We start from the raw sequence: 22,289 nt of genomic DNA, 5'->3' as shown, positions 1-22,289 counted from the left end.
TTTTTTTTTTTTTCCCCCCCTGTTGGCTCAGCAGTTTCCTGTTCTGGTTCAATTGTGCTTGTGAAAAGGAGGGGACAGGAGAATACAGCTGGGCTTGAAGAGTGCAGGAGAGTTTTTTCTTCAAATGGTTTGATTTTCTAGATCTGGTGTAAGAACCATCATCATCAACCAGGAAAAAACCCAAGGGGTGGGTACTGGTGTAACAGTGAAGACAAACTGTGCAAGTGATGAAAAAAATCCATGTGGAGCCACAGCAAGTGCCAGAGACCACCAGTGTTTTATTAGGTGTTCAGTAAAAACAACTGCACCTTTGACTTCATGGAATCATTTGTAGTTCTGCTATTATCATCTCTAATTGGGAAATTATAAAAGCATAAATAGGATTGTGCTTGACAGGGCTGAGTTAAAAAAATAATAAATGTTCCTTAGCAAGGGGCCCAATCTGATTTTTACTGTGCTTGATATAAGTAAGTTTGCTGCATAAGATTGCTGAAAATGCTGCCACTGGGATCTTAATTCCACACTTTCTCAGCACATGTGCTAAGTGGTAACAAAAGGGCCTTTGACTTTTCTCCCCTGCAGAAATGCAGCCCCAGCTCTCCTTGCCTTCCATTGGAATTGCAAGGGCACAGCATTTCTGCAAATCAGAGTTCTGAACAGAGCCTGGATTTGTGTAAATTGTCACACTCTGCAGGAGTCAGAGGAGCCCAGTTTGTGATAAATGAAGATATAACACTTGCCCACATGTGGGTAGAACCCCATTTAATTTCATCCAGAGTTTTGTTCCTCTCAGAAAAGATTTCAATTGAGCATTCAGGAACACAAGATAAACACAGATTCAACATTTTTGGCTAGATATGCACTATTCCATCTGTTTTAACAGAATTGTACTCACTTAGACTAAGACTGACTTCTTGTTTTGGCATGCTGGGTCCTTACATAACCTGCCTTTGATTTACAATACCTCACATGTAAAGATTTAATGCTAAGAGCATTTCTAAATCAGTGTCACAAAGTCCACGAGCTCTGTGCTTTGGAATTTTATAGTGAGGAAACTAAAATTGAGATGTTGAAGGATTTGGTGAAGGTTTGTCCATCTCTTCTGATTTGCTTCCCACTGCAATCATACCAAAAAAAAAAAAAAATTAACAGGTACAGTAACAAAAAAGAAAACATCCATACCTCCACAGTAAATACTCTGTTGTTCAATAAATAAATAAAAATCCCCTGCCCAACCCAAAAAGTGTGTGTATTTCTTCTTTGCATGGTTGTTTTTTTTCATGTTTTGACACAGATTCAGCACTCAGATTCTTGCACACAGTTCTCTGTGCCAGCTGTGGGAATTGTCTATGTGTAGCTGAGGGCAGAATTGTTTGTTAGTAAGAAGTCACTGAATTGCTAAAAAAAAAAAATTGAAAGCAGCTCTTTGAGGTTGTTGCTTTAAAGAATTTTCAATTAAAAGTTAGTGATGAAGTCATACAGTTCACCTAGCACATATTTCTGTCATTTAGGACAACAAGCAAGGCCAATAAAGAATAGTTTTTCTATGTCTCAGTGGAAAGAAGAATGTTATCCATGTGATTGCAAAGGGTCTGCCAAATGGGAAAAATCAGTCAAACAAAGAGCACAGGGTTGCTTGCTGGAGTAAACAGTCCTAAATGAACAAAAGCTGTACATAAAAGTAAAAATGTTCCACCCCCTAGTGAAAGCTGTTTTCAAAGCTCTGTATTCTTTCAGAATGTTGTAATACAGATTAACCTAATGTTTTTCTTCTGCTGATAAAAGAGTCTGGTTCCTCATTCTACTTGTGTGATTTCAGCTATCTTATTCCTATTTTGATATTTTAAAATTGTACAAACTGCCTTTCAACTTGAAAAAAAAAAATCTGCTTTTCTTTTTTTTTCTTTTTTGATGTGATGAAGCAAATATTTAATAAAAAATGCAACATTGAGAAACCTCAGGGCTCACACACTTTCACATTAAAATGAGCAGGTATTTTAGGTATTTGCTAGCAGTGCTTTTAGTCAGTAGTGTCCTTGTCTTATCATAACCTGTGTTACTTAAGCATAACAATTTCCAATCACATCATACCAAGAAGGAAGCACAGGCTGTCAGCATAAATCTGGATTTCAGGCAGTTATTTAAATAGTTTTTGACATATACTTGCTTCCTATGCAGATAGAAAAGTAAGATGTCCTCAGGATTTGGATAAGATGGAAGGATGGAGAAAGAGGCTGCCTGGCTATGTTTTATGCTAGAAATTTCCATTGGAGAAATGTATTTTTCAGGATGTGACACCTCAAGCTTACCTAAAATATTTTGAAATGCCTAAGGAAGGTGTTTAGAACAACTTACACCAGCTGATAATCCAGCCCATTTCTTTCAGAGAACACATATCTAAAGCAATGAACAGTGTGTCAACATCAACAACCTGGCTTGCAGCTGTGTGTCAGTCTCTTTACTGTGTTTTTCAGTCTTTTTATTCCTTACTCTTATGTTTTCACAGTGAGAAAACCTGATTAAACAAAGCTTTAGTCACATGCACATTCTCAATCACAGGGCACTGTAGCCACTGCAATAATAAGCAGCAGTGGGGACTGATTCATTTTTTTGGAGGTGAGCTGGGGGTGTTCTGGAGGAGCACAACTGTTAACTGCTATTTTTGACCTGCTACTCCTACTACAATAAAGTCATTTACTCCTTGCTCTGCCACGTTCCTGGGAATGCTCATCTGACAGAGTTCATCATGCCTGTGCTGAGGCACAGCTGGTGGCTAAAGGAAGGACTGCAATGTGTCTGTATTTACTGTCCATGAGCTCCTGGGAGGGAAAATTCAAAAATCTGCAAAACTTGGAGCCTTTGTCCTATTTATATAAGCATTAAGTTTAAACATCCTTATCATTTGGATGGCAGACATGATTTTCCCTCATCTTAATGTACAGGACTGATGTTCTGGGTTGACACTTGGTTGTTTCAGCGTAACAGTGAATAAACTATTTTGGTTTTTTTGTTTTTTGGTTTTTTTTGTATTTTTGACCTACTTTGTGCACTACTGCATAACACAACTGGCTTGTGACAGTGGCTCTGGAAAGGTTGATGCTCCCACACTCTTTAATTTATAGAGTGCACTTTTTCATGGAACTCTATGAACTAGAATTTAGTAATCTAAACAGTAATGAAAAATACTATAGACTCAGACTATAAGAAGATGAAAATCCATTAAAGAAAATCTATTGGAATAACTTATTAGCAGGGGCTTAGATAAAAATATATATATAGAAAGGAGTTTCACCCTAGCCTCCCAATGAAATGCCAAAGAAGCCTGAAATGAAATTGGAGCCACCAGCAATCTTGCTGAAATAAGACCTGACTTTTAAAGAGACAGTTTTTTATAAAGTGTTTATAATTTTAGCCTCTTATTATTGGAAGTCTGCCTGTATACAATTATTAGGGAAAACTTTCACTCCAGGAAATATTCAGTCACTAGTGATAGGGAAATGATCTATTGAATACTGATATGTTAACCAGACAAATGATAAAATGGGAATTATACCTACCCACAGACACTTCTGCAAGTCATGAAACTGAAATGCAACATTAGAGGATCACTCAGCAGAAGAGATTTCTGCAAAGTGGATTTTTTAAAGTGACAGGACAAACCTAATTCTCCAAATCAGGAGCAGAGTTTGTTAAATGCTTGGTGTTGCTTTCATGACTGTAGAGGATAAAAAGTTCCAGGGCATTTTTAAATTCATTTAGGATCAGATTAGCAAAGCAAGAGCTGACATACAGGAAACTTCCAAACACCAACATTCAGTGATACATATGGGAAAGAAAAGGTCTCTAGCAGAATTTGTTTGTGCAATGCACCATTGCTTTCTTCATCCTTTGACAGGAAGACTCAGAATTCATTAGAATATATTTGAATGGCATTTTTACAATTCAAGGTGTACAAAAAGAAGAGAAATATGGGAAGATGTAAGTATTAGAGTAGATGAACACCTGAGTTAGGAGAGAAAAAAGCTACAGAGAATTAGATTTTTGGAGACTATTGCTTACAATTATCCAAGTGTCCTCCAAATCATACAATGACTTGAGATTTATGAAGAGGCAGCCACAGAAACACAACAGTTTGTGGAAAAACAACCCTGGACTGAGAAGAAAATCCAGAATGAAGGTAACCAGTGCATTTCCAGAGCATCTGATTAATGCAGTATTTTTCAATTTAATTAGTCAAGTTAGAGAAAGATGAAAGCAGAAAGAACTGACCAGAAATAGAAATCATTCCAGAGTCCTCAGCTAAAAGCATTTGGGGATTCACAGGCAGCAACCAACACGGGCAGAAACCCAGAATTCCAGATTTTCTGGGCAGCTTCATGAAAATTGCATTTATACCCATTAGCCCCTCTTATTTCTGACATGATTCCAACTTGCAAAACATGATAGGTTCTGTGAAGATACCAAAGTGAAACACTTGCTCAGACTAAAAGCATCAGGTAAGAAAACAGAGTGTTACATCAGAAAAGAGTCTGGGAGACTGATGCACAGGGAGGGTTCCAGGGGAGGCAGGGCAAGCAGCTCCTGTCTCTGCAATCTGTCACCCACTTCTTTGTATTTGAACACTCAAATAGAAATTTGGGGCTTGCTTATCAAAGTGGCTTACAAAAAAAGCAGAATTTTCTATGAAAATGCTCCAGTGTTTTTCACTTTTGAGGTTAAAAGGAGAACAAGGAAACAAAGAAGATTGAAGAACCCATGAAGAATTTCTCCTCTCCTTAAAAAAAAAAAAAAAACAAAACAAAGAAAAACAACAAAACCCAGATGTTTATATAATCACAGAAAAATCACCAAATTGCAATTGGCCTTTTCCTCCATTAGAAATGATTATTAACAACTGCAGAGTGATGAGTGGAAGTGCAGCTCTGGTACTGGAGGATTAGCTCAGACTCGTGCTCACTGCTGTGCCTGTGTAAGCACAGCTCACATCACATGCTGTAATTTATCCAGATCATCATCTTCCTTTTTTTACTTTTTCAAACATGCCCAACATAGTTTCAGAAATTAAATGTTACTATAATCTTTATAAATTTTCAAAGATGTCTGAGTCAAGGGTGTGGACCAATAAATTGGATTCTGTATCATGAGTCTTATGACTTTTATCACTACATTCTCAGCTGTTAGTGCCAAGATTAAACTTTCAGAAGCATCTCAAGCATTTTGAATTAGGCTTGATGAAAACCACTAGCACATACTCAGCCTTCAATTCTGCTTTGTTCTTTGATTTTATTTTTTTCTTAAAAAAAAAAAAGAAATTTTAAGTTCTTCTTCTATGTAAATTTAATTTTATACATGTGCTTTTAAATCAAAAGCAATCATATATATGCCCCCATTTTCACTCCAGCACTTTTGTTTTAAGAAAGAAAAAAACAAATACCTGTAAATACAGTCATGTTTAAAAAAAAGGAGAGTGAAATTCTCTCAAGTGCAGTGTCCTGGTGACAGCAAGCAGTTTTCCACTTTTAACCTGTTTATAAAACTTACTGTGAAACCAAACTATTAGAAAAAAATACATTCAATATATAAGATCATAATATATTTGTGTGTATATAAATCGTATATAATGTAACAGATTAAAAGTGTAAAACTACAGAATATGAGAATTCCATTATGAGTTTAATTAAAGAATTACAGCTGCGCTAGAAGGAGGGCAGATGAAATTAGAAACAAATTATTTTGTTTAAAATCTTTCTGAATTATTTCAACCACCCTTGGTTAAAGTGGAGAGGGGAGAAAAGAAACTCTCACATAAAACTGATTAATTCCTTACATTTTACAGGGCTGAATTTTCATAAATAAACCACAGAGACACAGTCTGTAAGAAATCTGTTAGCTATTCAGACTATGCCTTTTCCTAATCCAACATTATTACCTGCAGTAATTTTAAATATTTTCTTAAGCCTACTGTAAGATTTCCCATTTATAAATATATCCTCTTCTCAATATTTTCTTTGGAAATGATTCAGTCCTACAAACATGCATGTGGTTGTAACTTCATTTATGGCCCCAATATAAGGATGTTTATGGAATGAATTTTAAAAGTTTCACAGTATAGCCATTTTTTCTGTGTTCTGAATTTAACATTTTTCTCTTCTCCAATTAATTCTGCTTTGATGTGCTATGATTGCATGCAGGCATCCTTCAAAAGGATGCAGACTAGACTTGCCCTGTTCAGCTTAACTTGATGTTCAGCTTTTGAATCCTTCCTCAGGTTCAGGTGGAGACATCCCAAGAGTGGCTGCATTTCTTTGCTTCTTGACACTCTGCATCTGCTCCTGCTCTAGACCATAAACATGCAGCCTGTTCTCCCCTTTATTCATATTTGCAAGGATTTTCCAGAACACCTCCCTCTGGAGTTCTTCAGAGCATTGCTGGATGTATCTTCCCCAGGGAAAAGGTTACTGCCATGGAAGAAGTGTTTTTAAAGTAAGTAATAACCTCTAGTGCCAAAGGAAAAATACAGCTTGAAAATTGAATGGAATGTAAAAGAATATTCTCTCCTGTATCTGGAAATCACCCCCCTCACCTGCTGTGAAGATAATTTTCTGTCTTATTTTGATTTAGCTACATTTTCCACACACTGTGCTTTGCAAAGCCCAGGCTCTAGTTGGTTTATAAGAACTGCCAGCTAATAGGGTCACAATTGGTATCACCATAAACCCAGAAATACTTATTTCTTTTGCTATTTTCCCTAAGAATACCGATTTTTAAAACTAAAATTTTACAGATTTTATGCAGATATGAAGAAGAAGAAAAGGAAAAACATTCCCTTAGGACATACCTTAGCTGAAAGTACAGTTTGTGTAACAGCAGCAATGATCTTTCCAGCAGCAGAGAAGCCACCATTGCAACAGAGTGACAGCAGAGTGCTTTGGTCAAATAAGTGGTGAATGAATATTTTACTATTTTCATTTAAAAGTATAAATATTTTTCAAATTCCTTTCATTGTAGGACAGACACATTTCATTTCCATTGCTGTCCCATCAGTACTAAATCTGCTCAGAACCACAGTTGGTTCACTCACATTCTCTGGAGGTTAAATTATAATTATCTGTATTTTCTGTAGCAAGCAAACAATTTTTTAATTCTGTAAAAAATTCTGGAACAAATTCATCCCATTAGCTGTGCTATATTAGAGAAAATTATTTTTCTCTTCAAGTCTAAAGCTGTGAGACACTAAACTGAGTGTTAAGTGGTTATGCTTATCTCCACATTTTCAGTCTGAAATTGTTCAGAGTAAGGATTGTCATACCTTAAATATAGATCATTTTGTGGAATGTAATTTTACACAGCAGTGCAGCAGTACAGCAAATAAAATGTCAGCCAAGAATGCTGTAGCTTTATGATCCTGGATATATGCTGAGAGAAACACACTTTTTCTTTGCACTCAGAAAGGATTTTTGCCAGCACATGCATTAAGGGAGGTCAACAGTCCTGCAAGGTGCTATTAATGCAGAAAGTAATTTTCATGCAGTTTCCACACTTTCTATCCTACAGCACTTTGCAAAACGAATAATAAGGAGTATAAAAGATGGACTGAGAGGAGACTAAAGAATTTCAGGGGAAAAAATAGGAAAGTTTGACATGCTGTGAAGCAGGGGGTGAATGAGAGGTTTGCACCTTCAGAGCCCTGCTGCAAACACAGCAGCTCCTCTGACAGAGTGGCCATCCCAAAAAAACCTCAAGCCTGGGGGTGTGAACTGTCTGTCCTTTCTGACACTGACCCCAAAATAACACTGCTTTTGACCTGAGCTGGAGAAGGTTTCCAAAATTGAGTGGTAGAATCAGAATCTCTGGTGTGCAGTTTAAATGGAAGTGTGTAACAGCACATAGTGAAGGGTTTGGAATTTGGGGGTTTAGAATACATATATATATGCAAGAATACATATATATACAAGAATACACATATATATAAGTATAAACCAAGATGGATGTTCTTAGGCATTGACTTTTCTTCCTTCTTCTTGGTTTTAGCTGTAGTTTTTGGTTGGATAGAAAGTACTGCAGTGCAAGTCACAGGTGTTTGGTCATTGAGTCAAAAGTATAAATAATATAGATGTTAGTTTTTAATTGGATAGTTAAGCCTTAAAAGACCTTGTAACAAGGAAGATAAACCAACATTTTCTCACTTTTAGATTGTTAGTTAGAAGTACTGAAGAACTCACTGTAATATAAATAAGAATTAATAAACAACTAAGTCCAAATATGAAAATCCATCTCTTGTACTTTCAATCCCAACTCTGACTAAAAGTATTCTAATGAATACTCAGCTGTTTGTTTCAAAATTAATGGACATGTTTTAACACACTTTCTGAAACCCAAAAAATAAATGAAGAATTACTTTGGATTTGTTAATTACAATCAGTTTACATTTCTAATGCCTTCTTACTATCTTTTCTTTAAGTATCATACCCAAACACATTTTCATAAAATGTTTTTACCTAGAACATACCCTTGCAATGAGGTTTCATTGTGCTGAAAATCCCAACAAAGCAGGCAGTGCCTGTTAGCTCCCATTAACTGAGTCTTTGGCTGATATTTCCATGGAAGGTATGCTGATCTTTCTAGTAGTGTCAATAGAATCACATTACTGCTCGAGTCATCATTTTCTAAAAGCTATTTGGCAGCTCACCATTCATCCCCTACAGTCACTGTTTACAGCATCTAATAAACACAGTTAGTTATATACAAATTAAAGAGCTCCTTCATTATTTTTTCTCATGTGGTTAGTTTCATAATAAAATGCTGTATCTATTTTTAAATGTTACTTTTTTTTCCTTTGACCATGAATCTTAATACTTTATTTGTGCTATCTGAGTTTTTAGTAACAATAAACTCTTTGTCTGCTTGATACAAAGAGTTCAGTGGTTTAATTAAAGGGGATTAATTGAATTTACTGAACTAATGAATCCAGTTAAACCAAATGCTTAGAAAGACAAGGTTAAAAAGTAGTTGTGTCATGCTATTCCTGACTGTGTGAGTGTTCACAATCCACTTCAGCACAAAGCCTGGGTTGGAGGGAATCACTGCTAAAAGCAATTCAACCAACCTTGCTGACTTGACAATGAAATGGGGTTTAACAACACTAATAAACAGCAGGACAACAAGAGCAGAAAAAAGAGCAGCTGGAGCACTAACAAAATGAATTATGGCATCACAGCTGAGATTGATAATGAAAAGCCCTGGACAGCAACCTCTCAAACCAGTGCAGCTGTTTCCAAGCAGCCATCTGTCTGCACCCCAAGGATGTTTGAGGTGTGGGATACTCCTGGCAGAGCTCAGCTAAGAAACTACAGACTCAGAGTGATAGTATTGAAAGCTGATGTGATAAAAGCAATAGAAACTCATACTGCTTTAAGGAAAAAAAAAAAGAAAAGGGGCAATTTTGCAAGTTTGTTTGAAGTGGTGAAACAGCTGTGTGTTGTAGAGTCCTAAAAAAATGATTTGATGACAGGAAAACTCTGTGAGAGTGGTTAAAAGGAAATTTGTTTTTACTTTGGAAACAATTGGCAAAGGAAGTCTTATCACTACATAAGTCTCCAAAACAACTTAAGTATAGTTTATAGAAAGATTAAATTTCTTCAGACACAGGGGTTTTGAACAAATGACACAGTCCACACTTTGCCTCTACTTTATTTTGTTGCAGAATTTTGATAATGGGTTCACCTGATCCTTTGAAAATAAACTGAATTTTCACCTTTAAGATTTTACCTGCATGAAGATTGCAAACTATGACTGTGTAATCATCTAATATCATATTCACCTTTTTTCACATTGGTATGTTGTGAATATACAGGTTTGTTTATTAGAAGTGGGAAACACACATCTCTAACTTTTACTGGTATGATGGACAATGGAATGTGTGCAAAAACATGTCATGATGAGATGATAAAAATATTAACAAATTGGAAACTGAGTCCAAACCACAAACATTAAATTGCAATCACTTAAAAGGCATTAGCAAGCCTGCAAGCTCAACCTCCATCATTATCTCCAGGAATGCAATTTCCCAACAATTAACACTGACAATTAACCATGTATTAGAAAGAGAAAATTAATATTTTATGTTTTAAATTTATAATGAGAATAATTTTATGATAGGAAATTTGAATTCACTGTTTCCAGACACTTAAACCCAGATATATCAGTGTTTTCTTTTAAAAAGAAAAGGTGCCTACATTTTTTTACAAAATCAACTCATAGTAAATCATAGTAGAGAGGTTGCTCTGCCAAAATTTTCTTTATATGTCAGTCAAGTCTGCTGGGAGACAATTTAATGTCTCACTGATTTTATCTTTTCATTATTTTTGTGCACTGTTACTACATGATTTAATTTTCTAGGTCTAAGCTACTAAAACCAAGAATTCTACTTCCCTTACTGCATAAGAACACCCCATGTATACACAGACACATATAAACACAGTTTTCCCCTGTCATGATGTATGATTTTGTTGCTGAGAATTAATTATTTTCAGCTATAAAATACCCCTTGGGCAATTTCAAGGATTGGTAAATAAATCCTGATATTTCATAGATTAAAATTGCAACATAATTATAAATAAATGTTTGGAGAATCTACACAGCCCTTGAAACAAACTCCTGTTACCAAAAATTGTCACTCTCCTGTAGTTCAGGGCAAAGATTGGCTTGTTTGGGTTTGTTTTGTTTTGTTTTGTTTTTTTTAAGAACTGTACAGGCTAAGTTCTGCTGTAAATAACTACAGGGAAATACCAATAGAATATTTACCAGAGAGAAATTCCATTGTTCAGAAAAAATTGTACTACAACCCATCTGGAAAAAATCAGCTTTATATGATGAGTAGCTGGTAGGTGTCTAATCCTGCCCTAGAAAAACCTATGCCAGCAAATTTTCACAACTTTCTGAAATTATTGAATTTAGGCCCTATATTGTATTTCTCATTGCCACTTTCAGCTGCACAGGCAACTCAAGTAGAATAAGTATTGAATACAAAGAAACAGCTGAGCATTTCCACCATATTACCTTTTCTCTGAGGATTAGTGTCCTACTGTGTGGCCTATTTTTTAACTTAAAAGTATAAAAATTCAACACAATGTAAAAACAAACAAACCAACCAAAAAAACCCCACATTTTTATTCACTAACCTTTGGCTTCCTGTTTAGTCCAGAATTTTTTCACTACCTCAGTGATGTGCCTCTCCTCTCTCAGCTTCTTTTGCCACTGACGTAGCTCTTGTATTTCACTATCACAACGAACCTGGGGAAGGAGAATCAGGAAAGAAAATTAAAATTATAATTATAATTATATACCTTTGTCTTACCCAGGATAAGGATACATTTATTTTTTCACAAGGCTGTGGCTGGGTAAATATGTGACAGCCATCCTCTGCTGGGCCTGAGGTAAAAGCAAAGTCCCAGGGGTTTACAGTTTTCAGCTCACACAGAAATAAAATCCACATAATTGACAAATCCAATTGAAAAAATAAATATGTCTATTAGGGGATCACTTTGATTATCAAGGACTCCTGAGAATGAGATTGCAGTGAGATGCTAATACTTTTGAGTTAATTAAAATGTAAAGCCTTATGCTGAAGGGTATTAGTGCTTTTAGAAAGGCATAACACCATGAAACCAACCCACTGACCAAAATAATAGAGCAGAGGTGGAGCATGAAGGGTCATGCAGAAGGAAATTCATTCCATTGATTCCACCTGATTCACACCTGCCATCTGCTGCAAACAGGCTGACTGGCAATCCCACCCACACAAGTTTCACAAACAGGACAACCATTCATCTGTTTTTTCAAGTAATTGGACCGCAATACATGATATTTATTCTTTGTCAGTCAATTGCCTCATGAAAGGCATCATTCTGCTTCCACAAAAAAATGATAACAAAGGCCTTGATTTCATTTAGATGCAAGTTGAATTTTTCTAGTATTGTTTTTATAGTGGTGCAGTTCCTACTAACATAGAAGTGAACTGGCTCTGCATCAACAGCTTTTACCACTCTGCTACTCCCACTTGTAAGCAGGATTTGATTAATTAGCAGAGTGTTGCATTCACACAATTACTACCTGCAGTGCACAAAGCACTGAGCAGCAGTGGAGAGGGACCTGCCAGTATTATCTTAGACACTGGCAATTATTCTCTTGAACTCTGTTCTGGGCTCTTCTCCATTTCACTCTGCTTTTCTCCCACTTTGCTAAGACACACACAGGGCAAAAGAGCACGACTCAGTTTTCCACTAGTGATAAAAAACTCCAAACCTTAAAGAAAACAGTATAAATTATTTATCAAAAGGAGTCTTTCCTCTCAGGGTTTCTCCCCTGTGCTGCAGCTAAGAATGCAATAAACAGTAGGTGAACTCCCATAGCACTTTTCAATCCACCTAGGAGAAAATAACTTGCTGTTTCAGACAGTGCACTGGCAGAGCAGAAATACTATACAAGGTTCTCAATCAATAAAAACAACCAAGACTTTTGCTCAGTGACTTGACATCAGATACATCTTAGATTTCCAATTATATTCCATTCTACTTATATAGTTCTGTAGTATTTTCTATAAAAGTTATAAGGACTTCTTAGAAGGCTGCTATGAGATTTTAGAAATTAAAGAAGTTATGACTACTAGTGACATCTTCAGCTATAGAAAAAATAAGATAATTTCCTATTAAATCCATCAAATACTATTTGCAAAAATAAAATATAATCCAAACACAGGGTAATTTATTTAGGCTCGCAAGACACATTTTTCTTTTATGCTGCCATGTATGTTTATAAAAGCCAAATAATTCCTTATGACAAGAAGTCAGTTTGTCTGCACAGGAAAGGGTTAAGGAAAGGGTTATGGGACACAAGCATATAAATGACAGAAGTGCAAGAGGCATGGAGATAGAGAAATTACTACCTCTATATCTAAATATAACATTTCTGAAAAGATGATGTGTCCATTTACAACTTCAGCTGTGTAAAACCTGTATTTTGGCCCATGACAGGGCCACAGTTGTCTCTGAATATTGAAAATAAATACAATAATTCTGAACTGTTAAAAGATAAAAGGCAAGTATAGTAGATTCTGTATAGACTCCCTAAGCAAATAAAACAGTAGCAGTGCAGTGAAAAATACACAGTGAAATACAGAGTTCTGAGATAAAGGCAGAGTCAGATGCTCAAATACTCCAAAGTCAGCATTAAATCTAAACAGTAAAATGAGCTCCTAGAACAAAGTGTCTTTTCGAAAAAGTGACCCAAAAAAGGAAAAAAGAACACAGATATGGCACCTGCAAGAAAACAGGTGACAGGAATCTAACAAAACACATTAAAAAGTTCCAAATAAGCTCAATAGAGTCTAATTATAATAGTTCTGATATAGTTTAGCCTACTGATAATTCCTTAGAAAGTTCTGTTTTGAGCCCAGAGTGCAATGCTAGTGATGAAACAGCCATGGCTTAGCAGCAAAATCTCCAGGCAAATAAAGAGAGAGTCAAGAGCCTTGTCCATAAACTGAGATGTCTCTCCTGCAGAGCAGCCCTGCCTGAAGCCCTGGAGGGGTTTCAGCTTTGAGGGGAGAGTTCACTCCTACACTTGCTGGAAATAACAGGAAATATTTGTGTGCCCTTCTAGGTTTAAGCCTTTGCTGCTAGTGACAGCTTGCTGGAAAGAATATAAACTGTGATAGCAAAAGCACAACTGCACTTTGCAAGGTACAAAGCAAAATTGATGCATTTTTATCTTCAGCTTTTGCTGAAGGGATATGTATAAAATAGCAGTGAATATTTACATAATGCTGTCCAATTTCAACTCTAAGATATTACAAGATTTAGTCAAAGCCCCTGTGCTTTCAGTGCTAGGTGAGAACCACAACAGATAAGGATAACACTAAAGGTTCACCCACAGGCACCAGGGGAAATTCTATTAATGAAAAAATTCTGTTAGTCTAGAATAGTTATGCAAATTTTAAAGATTAAAAAGATCCCATTAAAAAAAAATGGCACTAAGCACAGATTCTGCAGTGGAGGGGGGAAGGAATATATCATCTTTTGTTGGAAAAGCACCTGGAAAATTGACACCTGGCTGAATACTGCCCTGGCCTGTGCCAGATGGATGGAACCTCAATAAAAAAGGATGGTGGGAAGGGAAAAGGAAGAATTCTGATGACAGAGCTCAAGTCTTACTTGAATTCTCCTCCTGGCCCTCAAAGAGCCCTCTCAAGATAATGTATTCCTCTCTGTGATCTCCTCAGAGAACTCAGCAGTTCTATTTCCCACTGCTATTTGTTCTGGAATTTGGTTCTTGATTAAACTTGAAATAATTGTCAGAGTGCCCATCAATATCTCTGTATCAAAGATTGTAGTAAGGACTTGGTTGATGGCAGACATTAATTATTATTACAACAATTAAACAAGTGTTTTTCTGCAATGTGCTGCAGATAAGGATGAATTTATTGTTTTGATCATGCTTTACTATCAGAGTTCTCAAAATTCTGTTCCTACAGCTTTTTTCCTCTCTACATAGAAAAATCTTTACTGCCTGATCCATTTTTGCATTTTTTGCCATGTGTTTTTGATCCTGGCATGCTCAGACAGCTGGAAGTAGCAGGAACAAGTGAAGTATCAAGAGAAGACATGACATTCAGTCAGTTATATAACTAGATAAACTCTACTGCCTAAATCAATATGATCAACAAAATATCTCAAAAAATGTCTGAGTCCAGAGAAGATGTGTCTTGGAAGAGCAAGGTTGAATTACCCTGTCTCTCCATCCCAGTGTCACAGGTCTGTGTGCTCATGTTTAATTATCCAGCATTATCAGCCTGTGTAAATTTTTATTTCAAAAGCTGTATTTCAAAGTTCTAAATCATCTGAGTTATAAAATAAGGTTTAATGAAAAACTTCAGAAAATAGTTTAGAATTTTGACAATAATATCTTTAGAAAGCATTATTTGTAAGTATTCAGTTATTATCCACTATTAACATTAAACCAGGATTAGCTGACTGAGCTATTTATTTTAGAAGCAAATAATCTGAATTCTTTGGTAATTTTTCATAACATGCTTATCATTAATGTGATGAAATCCCATTTAAGCTTAGTGTTCTCTTAATATGCAACCCCAAGGATAACACATTGCCCTATGTAGTAATTTGTCACTAACGATTTTTATTTTATATTCTGATTGCAATTTTTAATTTTTAAAACCCCATGTTCTTTCACCTCGAATAAGGTAAAACATTAATAGCTAATTTTACAGCCTGCATTATTTTTTATGTCTCCTATCTTTTATAGCTCAACTTTCTCTCTCAGTTCTAGGAATTGGTTTAGGATGATAAATATCAATGTGAAAATCCTGAAGTTCATCTATCCAAGGAAGGATTGTGCCCTTTCAGAGAAGGAGAAATATCTGAGCAACCTTGCAGTGTTCAGCAAACAGAACTGATATTGGATAATGGTTGTCTCCACTGTAAGGATGCCTGCAGGGATACTGTCAGTGCTAATTAATGTTAGTGTCAATGCTGTCAGTGTTTAAAAAAAGGAAAATAAAGGAAAAGGAACAAGCAGAAAGAGTCACAAAAATCCATCAGTCAAGAAGAACATTTCAAGGAATTTCATTGTCTTTGCACAGCACATTATAGGAGCCACTTATATATTCATGCTTGTTAAAAATAGTAGAGAGTGTTTTATGCTGATTGTTATTTAAAGAACACCTGACATGCAGAGATGTCTCACTGTCCATCACAACAAAATTACTGCTATATCTGGAGGCTACTTACAAGCTTAAGTTTTGATAAAGGAAATAAAAGATATTTCTTCATCACCAAAGTCACCTGAATTTCAAGTAACTTCTCCTGGAGGTGTGAAGGTTAGAGCTTTTAAAAAATATATTTGACAGAACTTTTCAAAATAATTTATTTAGTATCCTAGGGTTAGCATGGCTGTTACCCTCCAAAATAACAGCACTGGACAATTACATTTGTATTTATTTTATGCACCTTGATTTTCTCCATTAAACTGGAATGGCACTGGGAATGTCACCAGTGTGCCTCACAACATCTGCCTGTCATTTGGTTTCCTTTTCCTTCAATAACAGCCTTCATGCCTCTCATAAATCTCCTGTCTCAGTCCTGCTCTCAATTCCTTGTCCTTTCTTTCTGAATGCTATTATTGCTCAACAGACCTCACCAATCCTCCTCACTCACTCATATCCCTGCATGAAGCAAAATAACACTCCATCCTTGAGAACTACCCAAAGCAACTTTCAATCAAAGAAAGAAAATTGTTCTGTGTTAATTATACCTTGGAAAATCTAATTTCTGTGGATTTTTTTGTTGTTGTTGAGGAAAACAGTGTGATTACATCAGCATAAATGCCTGTGAAAAAAAATTGTAGTCACTAGGCATAAGGCAGAGCAACATCCAAAGCCAATGAACCATAGGGGTCTCAGCAGCTATTTATAGAATCTCCTACTTAAAATTTATGTAAGGATTTTCCCCAGGGCCTTCACAGCCCTACAGTTTTCAACATCAAGCACAATAATTATAGATTATTCTTACCCGATAACCTCTCCAGAAGGACTGGATCAGAATGCTTGCTTCTTCTTCTGATAGAAGCAGAGATAGAGGAATTGGTGGCCTAGGACTTAAAAAAAAAATAAATTTATAAACAGCCAGTCTATAAATGGAAAACACTTTTTTTCCTTAACATATTTGATCAAAAAGAGAAACGTTGTTCAGGAGCCTGAAAAACACAATTTCTTATTATTAAACAAAATGCACAAAGAATATGTCCTTCACAAATGCATTGTTATATACACTACAACAATCCCTTCTTAAAACAAGAACATACAAAAGTCACATCAAGCACAGTCACATTTCTTATTTTCTAGATGTATTTCAAACTCCCCTGTTATGGGAAGGAGGTGGGCAAGTAAAGCAGTCTGCCATTTGTAAAGCAGGGAAGGTTATACAGTGTGTGCAATAATGAACAGACTCAATGTAAATGTTTATTACATGAAATACACAATATATTAACATATCTTAGTACATTCACTTACAATATGGTGTCACTTTAAATTTAAATTTGCTGAAAAATAATTATTATTGTATCTGCATAACATGAATACACCCTTAGAAATGTCTAAACTAGTTCTTAAAATGCTGCAATTTTATTTTTGATACCATATACACTTTCTTTTGTTGATAAAAGAATGTAATACATTTATGAACTCAAGCATATTTTCAACCAAAATATATGGTAGTTTGAAAGAATATTTGGTGATCCCCTTGCTACCAATTTTAATGGTAAAATCTCAAGAACATGATGAATTTGGATGCAGCACCCACCTACAGACACTGGCAGCCCATGCAGGAACATGAGCTATAATATTTCTATTACAATGAATATATACACTGCAAAGCCCATCAATAACCAGCTATTCATTTAGGCAGTCTCACATTTTCTGGCTAAAATGCTGCAATATCTTTTGGAAATGTATTTATGGCATATTATAGCCCAAGCTAGGAGGTTTGACAGCTCACATTTTCCTTTCACTTAATTTCATTCACATTAGTCTCTGCCCTAGTAAGCTTCCTGTGCTCTCTGATGTGTTTCTCTCAGGGCTTGTCTCCACTGCAGCAGCAATTTTAACTTGGAGCAGAACTTACCTCTTATCTAATGCTACATTGACTCCTCTGTTTTAGTGGAGTCAAAGCTAAATTGGTCTCATCATCATGTCAGCTGAGTTTTGGCCTACATTTATTTTAATGTGAAGTAAAACCTTGGTCTGTTTGGAAAAGTCTCTCCATTAAGCTAAACCACCCTTAGTTCTGTGTACATTAATTAGCATTTCTCCTGCTCAGGGGAAATCATAAGTGCTGGACAAGCAAGGCTTCCTAAGATAACAGCTTCTTATAATCAGACTTAAAAATCTGAAGTTGGGCTGTGCTGGTTTCCCTGATAGACTTTCATCCTCTGTTCTATTTTAGATCTTTTTGAAAACCAAAACTTAGAGAAAATCACAGGAAGACCTACATATTTTACAGCAGTTATATCAAAGACACTGAACTCCCTCTAAGAATGAGTACATCTCCATAGAACAACTTGAGACTTCTCTTAGCCTGCAAGGTCAACTCTAGCATTCATTTGCTTTCATTTTTAAATTATAAAAATTTCTATCGAATAATCCAACACTAAATCTGAGAAAGCAATATTAAAAATAAAACAAGAACAGGATTTAATTTTTAGTATGACAGGCACTGGCAGATATCAATCCTTTCAATGGCACAGCTTTAAAGAGCAGATGTCATGCCAGGTCCAGTTTGGTGTGAGGGAACAAATGGAGAATATACACAATTGTCTGCAGGTCAAATGAAAATAGAATCTGAGCAGAGGAGATCACCCCTCAGCAGGGAAGGAGGGAAAGAGGAGTCTGTCATTTGTGGCAGAAGACAGCTGGATGCCTCCAAGATGCAAACTGACTGTTCCATGCACACTCACTACATTCTGCTTCAGTCCTTGGTTATGCACAATCTTAAAAGCCCATATATGAAACAGTGATATCTATTTAGATATACATATATAATATAAGTTGCAACTGTAAAAAAGCATCAGAAAAATTATTTTTCTTAAGTATTTGGTTTTACCAAATCTGCATAAAGCAGACACTGACCAAAATTAGATTCCAGAAACATGTTTCTTGCTTTCTGAGCAAATTTGTGCAGATCTTGATTCTGTGAGATATTCACTACTTATGTGACATTATGCAAGGAATTTCACACCCAGAAGATACAAAACAGACTTTCATTAAATAAATGTAGGAGGCATTGAAAAAGCTTCTCAATGAAGACATGTATCTGATTTCAGAAGATGGAGTTCTCAATGAATTCTGAAAAAAGGAGGAAAAGAGTCCCTCCATTATCTTGTCTCCAAAACAGACAAAAAATCTCTGGGGGTTCATAGTCACACTGGCACTGAATTCAGGCAGCATTTCCACACAGCAATGCCCAGAAACTCTGATTCTTACATTCCCAATACTCTGATTGTCTTCACATTCCCAATACTCTGATTGTCTTCACATTCCCAGTCTTTCTTACCAATAAGCCTGATCCTTCCTTGGGGGAAAAAAATAAGAAAAAATGTGATGAAGAAAATGTTCAGTGTATATAATTCAGGGTTTTGCAATGGCTCTTGCTGCTCCAATCTGTTTCCTAAGAGCAGCAGACAAACCTCCACTGAAGCCTTGGAGCCAGGAGCCTGCAGGGAGCAGCAGTGCCTGGGCAGGTGAGTATCACAGAATGGCCTGGGCTTCTCTCTGCTGCTAGAAAACTCTTCTCTAGAAACACTGAAGCAACAGAAATGAAAAGGATGAGGCCTCATAATAAAATAAAATTACCACATTGACTCCACTTTGGCTGTGATGATTATTGTTCTTGAATATTTAGATCATGTACAAACACAGGCAATGACAGAGGCACTGAAAAGATCATAATCCAAAAGAACAGACCACAGAATTGGGGTAAACATGAGACATGCAAGTTAATGACCATGGTGATCTGCATAACTCTAAAAAAGGATTCTGAAAAGGTCTTTGTTTCGGGAAATACTCCAAAAAATCACATGCTGGTTTGAACAATGAAAAAATCTCTGCTGGAAATTTCTCTAAGTTATCTTTCATCTTAGCAGCATTTCTTATTCCTAATGATAGAACCTAGAAACATTGCAGTAACAGCTGCCTTCTTTAGGTCTTTCTTCTCACATGCCTATCCAGATCTCCAAAAGTGTGCAATAATGAAAAAGTATTGTTTTGATTCAAAAGAAACATCTCAAAAAATCTCTGTTTATAAATGTTACTAAGATCATTTAGCCAAAAAGCAGGAAAATGGTGCTTCATAAGCAATCAGACACTGAAGAACTGATTCATCTGACCTGGTATTTAAAATCAATTACATATATTGATCAAATATTACACGGGCACTGTATGAGCCTCTCAGATTTCCTGGGAAATATTCCCACAGACACTTGAGAAAAATACCCTGGAACATTTTCACAGGTCAAACAGAGTGTGAACTGAGACCTTTCTTTGTAACATTTTCAGTATTAACACAACTATTCCATGGTCAAAAATAAATTCCCAATCACTAGTTTTCTTTTACAACAATCTAAATGCACTAGAATAAGATTATTAGTATTTGAGGAAAAAAAAATCCTTACAAGAAAACATTTTAGCCCATTATATGGAGAGAACATTTTTGAAATATTGTAAATGTGGGAATAAGCAAATTTAAACTTTTTAAAAGAGAAACTGCAACCAAACAAAGTGTGACTAGTTAGCAGAAGTCTAAACTTCTCTATCACCTTGTCCAAATAAAAACTCCTTTTTACTGTCAATAGTGAATTGGATTTAAAAACTTTATAAATACATTTAAGAGTCTTATCAAAGTGACCATAGTGATAATATGAATTCAACAGTTAAACACATACCAACTATTTATATACTTGCTTATCTATTTATATACTTGCTTATCTATTTATAATGAAGAAAAGACATGACAAAAAGACAAGACAGTGTGGAACTAACATAAGAAAGTTGTTATGTGGGGAGGCAGAGTGATGTAACCAACAGGAGACTGGGGAAGAACAGGTGATTTCTAACAGGAATGTCAGAGGTATTAGAGGAAGCACAGCAAGAAGTCTTTATAATGAGAACATGCCAAAAAACAGCAGAGCAAGAATCTTTTGTCTTGAGTTCTGTCTGAAAATGACAGTGGATTTCTTGCCTCAATAGACTCTCCTTGGGAGGAGGTGCCCATTTCAATGCTCCAGCTCAGCTCTCTGTGCTCTTTGCAAACTGCTACATATTTTGGAAGTCACAAAGCATTACTTCAGCTTTCTCTCTCCTAGGACCAATATTTATGTAGTCTGTGAGAGTGTTTGTGGGCCTGGACTGAAGGAAACTAAACATGGACCTATTCCAAAGGCCACTCATGTCAACGGGAAAATTTCCATCTCTGTTTGTGTACTTTAGGTCAGACTTTGTGTGCTGAAAACATGAAAAACTCCCCTTAGGGCTCCAACAGCAACATTAGGAAGATGTCACAAAGCACTAATAAGTTTTCAGTTTTCTCATTGCCATTTTGACAACATTTACATATATTAAAGCATTTTTAATGCATCAGATATTACAGCCATAAAACCTTCAACCCCATAAAGCACCATCACAAGATATAAATATTTTACACAGAAAATTTCTGCAGTCTTTCAACACACAGTTTTTAAATAAAAAAAAAAAAAATTCTCCTTTGTTATATTGAATTCTGCTACTTTACTTGAATGGCAATTTTTACCTGGAAGCACACAGAATAACATTCATGGAGATGTATTTGTTGGGCTTTCCATTATTAGAATAAAATATTATTTAAAGCTTAAATTATTAAAGAAAATTAAAGAAGAAAATATAAGGCAAATCAAGCATACTGCAAACATGGCTGGTTTAGACACAAACCAATGAAATATGGCAGTGTGCAGAAAGCACAGCCTGTAGAAACTGGGCATATTATGGAAAGAAAAAATATCAGTCACCCGTGCAAAATTACCCCTGTTGGCCATCTGAGAGCTGACAATGAAGTCAACTGTAAAGGCAGCTGAGACCAGCAGACTTCACCCAATTAAAATATCTGGGGGAGGGAGAAAAAAAAATCAATGTGTATATATGTGGATACAGATATTTGGCAAAAAGCCACTACTCATAATTTAGTAATCATTTATATCATAGCTGCCTACTTCAGTAAAGCCATGATAAAGTGATTTTCTCTGTGTCTGTACATTTTTTTTGGTACATACAGATTAAACCAGGAAATGTGTCCTTCTGAATTAGATAGCAAGTAAATACCTCGAAAAAAAGAGGAAATGCAAATTAAAAAAATCTTGTGAATTACTTTTTATCTTTTTATTCAAAAGCCAGGCAATGCTTATTCTTGTTCCTAAGATAGGTGCATATACCATGCACCATTCCCTCCCACTGGATGTAAGGTCAGGGTTATGTTGAACAATGCTCTCATACTGCTAAATTTACATGACAGACTTTCATGATATCATGTTTTACAGAGTAGGGCAACAGTGTTTCATCAGTTTCTTCATATTTCTTTCATTAAAATGCTAAAGAAGGTTGGGAAATTATGCTGCCATGTTACTTAGACTATCTATGCCAGAAAAGTAACATTTCAGAGGGATCAGAGCATAATCAGAGTCACTGACATCCCTGG

The 22,289-nt window shown here is 35.8% G+C and overlaps 1 protein-coding gene across 1 annotated transcript in view; it reads right to left on the bottom strand.

Moving 5' to 3' along the window:
• Positions 1–262: 262 nt before the first annotated feature.
• IQCK (IQ motif containing K) overlaps positions 263–22,289 on the bottom strand; it is a gene marked incomplete at its 5' end in the record, with an annotated part of 33,773 nt that continues 11,746 nt past the window's right edge. Inside the window, 3 exons of the mRNA XM_079320885.1 lie at positions 263–1,117; positions 11,181–11,292; positions 16,584–16,668. Of these exons, the coding sequence (XP_079177011.1) occupies positions 1,056–1,117; positions 11,181–11,292; positions 16,584–16,668 (259 nt within the window). The 3' untranslated portion in view covers positions 263–1,055. The remainder of the gene's footprint in view (positions 1,118–11,180; positions 11,293–16,583; positions 16,669–22,289) is intronic.

Source organism: Erithacus rubecula (assembly GCF_903797595.1).
Source record: "Erithacus rubecula genome assembly, chromosome: 17".
Taxonomy (NCBI): Eukaryota; Metazoa; Chordata; class Aves; order Passeriformes; family Muscicapidae; genus Erithacus; species Erithacus rubecula.
This window is presented reverse-complemented; position numbering and strand designations above follow the sequence as displayed.